We start from the raw sequence: 10,595 nt of genomic DNA, 5'->3' as shown, positions 1-10,595 counted from the left end.
ACAAGTAACATTGTAAGGCCAATCCCACTTACAAACACATGCAAAAAACTAAATAAATATTAGCATCAAGTCCAGCAATGCAGTGAATATAAAAAGTTAATGATATTTTATCAAACTGAAAATGTCACTGATTGTAAGATACACCATTGCTTTATACACGGAGAAAGAAAAATGCTGTCACTTCAACCATATCATAATGCTTTCTTACCACTCATACATTTTATTTTATTTCATAGTTATTGAAGAAGTCTTTTAGAATGACTCGCACACAGATTGTCAATCAACTATCATTCTTACGCATTCATAACAAGGAAAGCACAAGCAAAACAAACAAGATCTTCACTTGTATAGTTCCAACTGTTTTTAATCACTTTTCAACCCAGAGTCTTCGATATTCCTTCTAGCCATCAAGAAGTGGTAGGGTTAACAGTTCATAAATGAGTCTCAACCATTCTCTCTGGTATTTCCCTCTAAACCACCAGCTCACGTTCTGAAAGTTTTGATGGTTTTGATGCCGAAATTGTCTTTAACTTACCAGAAGACAGCAACAGGAAGTTTGCAGGCAACAACCAAGATTCGTAACCCTTCTTCACGTGGCTGTAGACTAAATGCTGAGGAGTTACAAGTGACCAAATCTGAACAAAAGCAATTAGAAGATGCCATTGACTGCAAAACATATTCTAATTATAGAATATGTGAAAAATCTGCATCTCAAAATCAAATATACTACATCACAATCAAATAGGGTTTATCTCAGGAAGGCAAGAATAATTTACCATTAGAAAACATGAAAGCAGGTCATCACATGAATAGGCTAAAGAAAAAAATCTCAACGTATGAAGAAAAGCATTTGATAAAACTCAACAATCACAACTTTTAAAAAAAACTCTTAGCAAAACAGAAATAGAAGTAAACAGGCTTATGTAGCTAGCTACCTGCCAACGTTTCACAGGCAAAAAAAAACCCCAACAAAACAGTAAAATACTAGCAACATCCCCTTTAAAGGCAAGAACAGGATAAAAGTGCCTGCCATGGATACGAAAAGTCATAGCCAACTCAGTAAAATAGGAAAACAGCAGAGTAGTACAAGAACAAAGAACTAAACTATCATCAACCCAACTGTTCTAAAATAATCTGTAGACAAAATATTACACTATAAGAGAGTTCAGCGAGGCTGTGGAATAAAAAAGTCAATACATAACACTCCATTAGAGTGTCTATGGTACAGTAACAAATAATTTAAAAATTAAGTTTTTCCCTGGCTGGTATGGCTTAGTGGATTGAGCGCCAGCCAGCAAACCAAAGGCTCACGGGTTCAATTCCCAGTCAGGGCGCATCCTGGGTTGCGGGTCAGGTCCCCATCTGGGAGCATGCAAAAGGCAACCACACACTGATGTTTCTCTCCCTCTCTTTCCCCTTCCCTTCCCCTCTGTCCAAAAATAAATAAAACCTTTTTAAAAAAGAGACTTTTTATGAAGTTTTAACAAATTAAACAATGTGGTATAGAGGTAATGCCAATCTACCAAAGCAACAGAATGATATTTAAACCAGAAACAAGCCCAAAGAAAGAAAATGGGATCAATCCCGTGGAGTGCGGCAGAATCGGTACGCGATGGAGGTGCGGTCATGAATAGTGGGCGTGAGGACACGTGGTCAGCAACAGGAGGCAAACGCTCAGCCCACAGCACACATCACATACACAGAAGCCAAAGGAGCTCACCGCCACCAGACCAGTATTACAAGAACTGTTAAAGGGTCTTCTGTAAGGAAAAAAAATCAAAAGTACGCATAATAAAATGGCAACAAATACGTATCTACCCACAACCCCTCAAAGGGAAAAAGAAATTCCATACCTTTCCTGGGATCCCTTTCAATGCCTATCTGTCCACAGCAGCATCCACTCCTTGCCTTGCCCCTCCTCCCTTCCCTTAACAATAGATGCCTGAATCCATCCTCTTAAGATGGACTTGAGAATTAGTTCTCCCATCTCCTTGAGCTAGGCCTTCTTGATCAATAAACCTTTCCTTCCTCCAAAGCTCGGATTTATTGAACACTGTCCTCTCTTTTGAAGCATCGGGCACACACCATATATATCCTATCACTTCATAATACGACATGTGCAATAAAGGGGGGGGCTTAGAACTCTTAGGGGAAATATTTTCATTATTATTCCTTGATTGTAAAAATATTTCTTGTGGCCCTGACCGGTGTGGCTCAGTTGGTTGGGTGTCACCTCAAAAAGTAAAAGGTCACTGGTTGGATTACCAGTCAGGGCACATGCCTGGGTTGTGGGCCAGCCCTACTGGGGGCCTGTGCAAGAGGCAACCGATCAATGTTTCTCTCTCACATCGATGTTTCCCTCCCTCTCCTTCTCCCTCCCTCCCCCTCTCTCTAAAAAGAAATAGGTAAAATCTTTTTTAACAATTCTTGTATTCTTACACCTTCATGAAATATTTTTGAGACTGCTAAGACCAACAAATATAAACTGCGTTTATTGTTAAAACTTAAGACTGGCTCGGGCTATGTAATGGTAGTTGGATGTGAGACGTGCTAAATCTCAGCGTCTAGAAGAGTTGACTCTGAACTCAGTCACCCTTTGAGAGAAGACATACCAGCCCGCATGATCTCATCGACCAGCAGAAGGTTCGCAGCAATCGCTGTGCTGAGGAGAAAGAGGACGGGGTGAGCACCGCCTGCCTGCTCGCCCTGACCCCCTCCCCGCAGCCATCTCCAGCTGCCACAGGGCCTCTGTTCCTCAGTGATGCTGCTGTGAGATTTCAGTAGACACGTATTGTAAGTACAAACAGCACCTCCGTATTATCATTTCTTTTGCTGATAAAGGGGAGGCGTGATTTTATTTTCCAGCAAAACTGACCTAATTTTTAGCACATCAATTGATTTTTCCCACTGTGCATGTGGTACTATTTCAGTAAAATCCTTTCTTTCCCTTCCCCCTCAAATAAACAGTAAGAGTAATATTTCCTATAGCTTCCACTCCTAGAACTAAAACGTTAAAGGGACTGTAAAATGACAGAAGCCAGTCTTAATAACTTAATGCCAGTCTTAATAACTTAATACCATGCCTTTTCATACATTTAACCATTTTTCCACTGTAGGGTGGCAATTTTTTTTTAAATGTAATGTATCAATTATGTCCCCAAAAGTCTTTCTCTTTTATTAATACAAACTTACCAAGAGTGAAGAAGTTGTTTTTTCACACAATAATTATCCCAAACTCCGGCACCTGCTGCTACCATTGGCTCACCTACAAAGTAAAAACTACTTTAATGCTACATGTTGATACACTGTTAGTATCTGTTGTATATTCTAACAACAGCTAACATGCCACCACACCCACTACCATCACGGTCACCACCAACCTCCATTCTGTCAAATCCAATGGGCAATTCTCAGGCCTCATCTGTCCGCAGCACTTAACACAATCGACCACACCCTCCTGACTATTCTTCCTTCACTTGTCTTCCTGGAACAGCACACCCGGCTGGCTCCTTTTCTGTCTGCTTTGCTGTTCTTCCTGCCCGCCCCCCTCCCAGCTCTTTCTTGCTGCTGGAGTACCTACAGGCTCAGTCCTGGACTCTCCCTCCACACTCATTTAGGTGATCTCAGCCAGTCTCCTCCAACTACACCATACACACCCGATGGCTCTCAGGTGTCTATCTCCACCCAGAGCTCTTTCTTGAGCTCCAGACTCAGATGTCCAACTGTCTATTTTACTTGGAAGTCTGCAGATACTTCACACGTCATCTGCCAAAGCTCAGTGCTGACCCTTCTTCTTTATGAAGCAGCTAATTTTTCTTCACTTTCTCACCTGTATTCAAGTCGATGCCAATGGGTTGTCTTGATTTTACATGCTCAAACTGAATTTTTACTAGTGTTTCCTGCAGGTCATAACCAGAATTCTGAGCAAGAACCTTCAGAAATGAAAAGAATAATAAATATATATGTAGAATACCTTCACATACATTTGAATATCAAATATGAAAAAGCACTGCTCTCTAGTCTTGTGAAAACACATTCATTATATACCAATCATCTCCTTTTGAAGAATTTCATTCTTAATCTAAAATTATTATTTTCTGTATTGAGCATTTTTTGTATTTACTTAAATATTTTTCCTATGCATATCAAATAAATCCTGAGGAGGGCATTAGAGTTCCCCCACGTCCACCCCATTAAATTAATTTCCCTCCTTGCAAAAGATTTTAAAAACAAAAAATCTGAAGGGAAGTAGAATGGTATTCTTGTTTCTTCCAGTCCCTCTAGCCACACGTCTTCCAATTTCTTTCTGGGCATTTGCAAAAGGAAAAAATACCTGCAGCATCTTTGTGCCCTCATCAACATGCGGGGTCATGACCTGTGACAACAGGGACGGAGATACCTGCTCTCCAAACCAGGGTTAGCCTGCTCTCCACACCAGGGTTAGCCTGCTCTCCAAACCAGGGTCAGCCTGCTCTCCGAACCAGGGTTAGCCTGCTCTCTAAACCAGGGTTGGCCTGCTCTCCGAACCAGGGTTGGCCTGCTCTCCGAACCAGGGTTAGCCTGCTCTCCACACCAGGGTTAACCTGCTCTGCAAAACAGGTTTATTTGCAAGTGGCCCCAAACCAACCACCGATGAGTGAGAAGGTGTGACCAATGCATACTAGGGTTACTAGTTTGTGTCAACTCTTAAGATCATTACTTATCGACTTTGCTGCTTGGAGGAAAGAAAAAAATGGATTTCTGAATCACAAAGATTCTACAAATCATGAATAATTTTAAAGTAATTATCAAAGAGACTTTGCTAGCATTACTAGCAATGTTTTAATTCATGGTTAATAGCATATTTGAAACAGTTTTTCTGCATCTCTAAGTGGTTCACAAGCAGATTACGGCAAAGGAAAAGAAATGGTAGTTCTCTGTCCTTCTGCTGATACATAAAAACAATCTGGTCTCTCTTCTTTTCTAGGAATTACGATGACAATGAAATGCAAGCTAGTATTTGGGAGTGTTAAATGGCCTGAAGTTCTCACTTTGCACAATTTAAAGTGATAACAATGCTTTGGATACCAGCAACAAAATAAAGGTCTACATCAAAATCTAATCAAATCTTAAATTCTAAAAATTTTCGTTATAATTAATTAATCAAGAAGCATGTTTAAAGAACATTTTTGGAGTTACTTCAATTTTGAAATTCAGAGAATAAAGAAGGGGGTAATTTGGCTATTTCATTAAACTCCTACAAGGATTCTGAGCTGTTATTCCAAAAGTTTCCCTGCTTTAGCTATAAAATATCTTAGGCAAAACCACGTGAGGAAATGCAAATAAAAATCTGTCTTCTATTCTGTTAACTGTCAGACAATATGAGCAATTTATAATTAAACACCTTATGTCTAAGCAGCTGTTCTTAGGCCATTCGGATAGCTGTACCTTAGGGATAATGAGTAAGGCATCGGCAAAAGCTTGGACTCCAAGACGAGCTCCTCCTTTTACACTGCACTTGTATGTACTAAGAGCTTCAGCTATTGCCACCTCGGCCGCACCCGCTCCCGGAACCACACAACCTATTGGAGGGGAGAAATGATGGGCAAAACACACCACGCAGAAAAACCAGAGAAAAATGCAACTAGCTATTCAAGTGTGTTTTGTTATCTTGCAACTAGCTATTCAAGTGTGTTTTATTATCGTGTCTACATCTAAAGTATATTTAAATATATACAGAAGTAAAGTAAGTTGCATAGCTCAGTGATTACTCAGATGTCGTATGAAGCATCCTGAAGTTATACAGCATAAAATAATTAAGTATGGTACAGACTGGCTACAAATAGCTCATTTCATTGTTTATCCCCTGGTATAGGAGACTGTTCTGTGTGGTGTGGGCCCAGCTCCCACTCAGAGAGGCCAGTGGAAAGCAAGGTCCAGCACACAGGACCCCCACAGGTTCTCCCCTGGGGAATCCTGCCTGCATTGCACCTAGGCCGCTTTGAGACTTGCTTTTTGGTAAAACTCCCTCACCCTGAATCGAGGCAGCAAATGTTTCCTGCATATCTTTAAAGTAACTTCCTAAAATCTATGCTAAACCTTCCAAGGACGAGTGTAACCAGTTCACTTTTCCCTTTACATTTGCAAATATCCTTCCTTTTTGATGTAATAAGCAACATCCTCTCCTCTGTTTTCTGTAACTGCCTAAAGCGAACCTGTGCATAGTAAATGAGGACCATCCTCAATGTAATGTGCCCAGGAAAGCAGTAAAAGCCTGTCAAGGCAAGGGTCAGGCACTTTCCCCTGAGAGAGTGGCTGTGCAGTCCCCTTTCCTCCACAGGACTCGGTAGTCCGTGTGAATTTGTTTCATCTGAGACACAATGCCACGGACACTGCGGGCAAATAAAAGTAGACATTTCTTCTACCTTTACCACACTCCTTTATGACTACATTTGCAGTGTGGTTATTTATCACTTACAGTGGCAGGTAACTAAATGTAATATCTAATTTGAAAATCTGAGTGGGCAAGATAATTAGGCCACAGTTTGTGGTAGGCAGTTTGTTTCTGGTAGGCAAGTCTTCGGACTCAATGAAGTACTTGTTCTCTGTACGGCAGCAGAACTCACACTGCTCGCTGGGGGGCGGGGGAGGAAAAACTAGCTGTCCTTATTCTAAGGCAAAAGCTCTGGTTAAACACATTTTCACATCAGGATATGCATTTATACCTGTCTGTATGGTTTTACAAAGTTCACGACTCTTTACAAAAGCTTGCTTTGGAACCCCCCATCTTTAAGACAAAACGACACACACACAAACCTCCCCTTCCCCCACATCATGTTTTACTCCTGCCCCCTTCTCCGCTCAAAAGAGTTTGTCTATGCAACGGCAGCTACACCCTCCCCTCCCACCGACACTTTTTAAAAGTTCCTTATTAAGTATTAAATACACACAAATATTTGTATGTGTAAGGTATAAAGAATAAATGGACAAATGGATGTACCCTTCTACCTACCACCCGGCTTAAGAAACAGAACATTACCCCGGACCTCGACTATGTGCCTGATCCCGTTCTCCCGGGACAATGCAACCTATCAGAACTCGTGGGAGGCTACTGAAGCAGGACCTGAAGAGAAATTTTTATCACTGGACATCTATACCAGAAAACAAAAAGGGTCTCAAACCTATGGCCTCAGCTTCTACCCTATTAAACTAGAAAAAGAAGGGCAAATTAAACCTAATATATAGAAAACAGTAAAGATCAGTGTGGAAATCAATGAAATAAAAATGACCAACGTCAGAAATGAAAAAGGTAATCTCACTACAGATTCTACAGATATTATAAGAATAAAAAGGGAATATTATGGGCAACTTTATGCCACTAAACTTGAAAACCTAGCTCAGGGATTGGAAAAGTTTCTATATGTTAACAACTAACAATCAGCAATTGAAATTTTATAAATACTATGTACAATAGAACAAAAAATCATGGCAGGCTAAATCTGAAAAAAAAAACGATGGGCAAGACTCATATACTAAGAATCACAAAACACTACTGAGAGAGATTCAAGAAGGTCCAAATAGATAGAGATACACCATGACTCAGCATTGTTAAGATATCAATTATTCCCAAACCGATCTACAGGTTCAGTGAAAGTCCAGTCAAAATCCTAGCAGTCTTTTTGGTAGAAACTGGCAAGCTGATTCTAAAATTCCTATGAAAATGCAAAAGATTTAAAATAACCAAAATAACTTGAAAAAAATAAAATTGAAGGAACAACATTATTGATTTCAACACTTAAAAAGTTACAGTAATCAAGACAGTATGATGTTAACACTGAGAAAGACAAACAGATCAATGTAAAGAGCTCAGAAAAACCCACACAAATATGGACAACTGGTTTTCAACAAAGACGCAAAGGCAACTCAGGGGGCGAAAGGACGGTCTTTTTAACAAATGGGAGCCGTGGCTGGTGCGGCTCAGTGGATTGAGTGCCGACCCAAATGCTCACCACTTCGATTCCCAGTCAGGGCACATGCCGGGGTTGCAGGCCAGGCCCCCGGTACAGAGCATGCAAGAGGCAACCACACATTGATGTTTCTCTCCCTCTTTCTCCCTCCCTTCCCTCTCTCTAAAAATAAATAAATCTTTAAAAAATATTTATTAAAAACTAAGTGTTTGAAGGCACTTTTTTAAATTAGCCCACTTATTTTTGTGTGTAAATTCTAAGAATAAGCTAATCTACCAAAGGCTCATGCTTACTTCATGTATGTTGGTCTTGTTATTAAAACTGCTGCTAGCTTTTATCAAAAATGACTACAAAAAAGAGGCAGTGACCCTTACAGAGAGCCCATATTTTTTCAACATAGGAACTGATGTGTTTTCTCCTTTTCAATAATGAAACCTACATAACTGATTACATCCTTTTATATTCTAGCAGCTTAAATATTTAGAGTGACTGTTATGTTTGCTATACAGCACTTACACTCTTTTCTCCTAGGTTCTCATTGTCCATTTCAGCTTTCCTTTTACCATTATTCACATCTATCTTTTCACTTGTCAGATAAATCTGGCCTAGTGTTTATAAAGTTTATTACTCTATTTTCTTGAGAGACAATTCACATACAATAAAATGCAGCCTTTTAAAGTTACACTTCACAGCAGGTTTAGTATATTCCCATGGTGGTGCAACCATCACCCCATCTAGTTCCGAAGCATTTCAAAAAAACCTCTGTGCCCACGAGCAGTCACTCCCTACTCCCTCTTCCCCAGCCCCTGGCCACCACTAGTCCACTTTCTGTCCACATGACTTGGCCTCTCCTGGGTATTTCATAGACATGAAATCACGTAACATACAGCCTGTCGTGTCTAGGCTCTGGGCATAATGTTTTCAAAGTCACCGTGTTGTACCATGTAGCAGTATTCGTTCCTTTTCGTGGCTGAGTAATACTCCGCTGTATGGACATACCACCTTCTGTCCGTCCATTCATCAGCTACTGGATATTTGGATTGCTTCCACTATTTGGTTACGATGAACAGTGTTACTGTGAATGTTAGTGTACGAGTTTTTTGTGTGGACATAGGTTTTCAACTCTCTTGTGTATACCTGAGAGCCGGCTTGCTGGGTCACACAGTAAATCTATGTTTAACTTGTTGAGGAACTGCCTGTTTTCCAGCAGTTCCCACCAGCAACTGTGTACAGGGTCCGGCAGAAGTAACGCCTGCCTGAGTGTGGTTGGTAGGGCAACAATATGGGCGCAATAATTTATAGTTTTAATTTGAACACTTCACCTAAAATGCCATATGGTTGGCCTGGGTGTGATACTGTTATGTTACAGTATCACATGCTTAAGAGTTTGTAATAAAGAGGGGGCATTATTTGTGCCGGACCCTGTACAGGAGGATTCCAACGTTGATATTGTCCAGCTCTTTGACGGTAGCCATCCTAATGTGACGTGGTGTCTCTTTATGGTTTTGATTTTCACTTCCCTGATGACTAATGATATTGAGCATCTTTTCATGTGCTTATTATTCTACTTCAAACCTGTGTGCTTTATTGAATTATCTATCCTAACTCCTTTCAGAAGGAAGTTTATAAATTATCAATTAATAAGAAATGCTAATATTCTTCCCCAATCTTTTAAAATTTCTTCAGTTACAGTCTACCTGCAGTATTATTTTGTATCAGCATGGTGCTTAGACCATCACATACTTTATCCTGCAACTGAGGTAATGGACTAAGTTCTACGCAGTAAAAGCTTTTTCATGGTTTTAAAAATGAAAATTGATACTATAGCATTAAATTGAGTGCTTTCTCACTTCATAAACAGAAGATAATTAAAAAATCAGCATACTATTAAGAATATCCCAAAGGGAAAAATCTTCACAATCCAAACTATAAATTGTCCTAAGTGAAATGAGAGAACGGTTATCATTAATACCTTTTAAAATAGTATACACACCATGAGAGAGTTATGACCACTTTAAAAGTATGAAAGGTTCGTATCCATCACAAAAAGAACTTACCGTCCTCAATGGCATTTTTGATGGCACGCAGCCCGTCCCTTACCGCATCTTTGATCTGTGTCAGAGTGTGCTTATTTGGCCCCTTGACCAGCAAGGTGACGGAGCGAGGGTTAACACAGTCCTCAATAAAGGTGAACTTTTCTTCACCCTAACGGACAGGACAAGAGTATACTACTTTAACATGTAATGTTGTTATGCAGTCAAGACCTCTAGTTTATAATGTTAGAGTCCAATCTGCATGTGAATTTTTCTTGTCAAGCATAACTAAATACATGTTAAAAGCAGTTAAGTTATATCTGAACTCTTACCATTTGGGTAAATAAACTGTAAAATCTATCCTGTGGATTACTCAGGCCTCTCAAAATGTACAACCTAAATTAAAAGGCTAAGTTATTTAAAACATGTTGTACTGTTCACTTTATAACCACGGCCCCCGGAGATACTCACTAATACATGTTCATGTACGAGACCGGCGTGTCCCAAGCAGTCCACACTGAGGTCTTCAAGGGAATTCACAGCTACTCCACCACAAGCGAGAGAGAGCCTGAAATTGCATGCAAGTCGACATCGCTTTGGTTATGGAGAACACGAA

General features: G+C 40.1%; 1 protein-coding gene across 7 annotated transcripts in view; it reads right to left on the bottom strand.

The window, feature by feature from the left end:
- Nucleotides 1-976: 976 nt before the first annotated feature.
- Nucleotides 977-10,595, bottom strand: part of CCT6B (chaperonin containing TCP1 subunit 6B) — a 37,735-nt gene continuing 28,116 nt past the window's right edge. For 5 of the 7 annotated variants that reach the window (XM_071219409.1, XM_045190059.2, XM_045190057.2 and 2 more), the window contains 7 exons: nt 10,451-10,547; nt 10,004-10,151; nt 5,428-5,561; nt 3,830-3,932; nt 3,193-3,265; nt 2,613-2,662; nt 977-1,760 (listed from right to left, as the gene is read on the bottom strand). In XM_071219409.1, coding sequence (XP_071075510.1) covers nt 1,717-1,760; nt 2,613-2,662; nt 3,193-3,265; nt 3,830-3,932; nt 5,428-5,561; nt 10,004-10,151; nt 10,451-10,547 — 649 coding nt within the window. In that variant the 3' untranslated portion in view covers nt 977-1,716. Of the gene's footprint in view, nt 1,761-2,480; nt 2,663-3,192; nt 3,266-3,829; nt 3,933-3,955; nt 4,376-5,427; nt 5,562-10,003; nt 10,152-10,450; nt 10,548-10,595 lie in introns of those variants that run through there. The other 2 variants (XM_024553633.3, XM_045190058.2) reach the window with 2 other exon arrangements.

The sequence above is a fragment of the Desmodus rotundus genome, chromosome 9 (assembly GCF_022682495.2).
Source record: "Desmodus rotundus isolate HL8 chromosome 9, HLdesRot8A.1, whole genome shotgun sequence".
Classification (NCBI taxonomy): Eukaryota; Metazoa; Chordata; class Mammalia; order Chiroptera; family Phyllostomidae; genus Desmodus; species Desmodus rotundus.
This window is presented reverse-complemented; position numbering and strand designations above follow the sequence as displayed.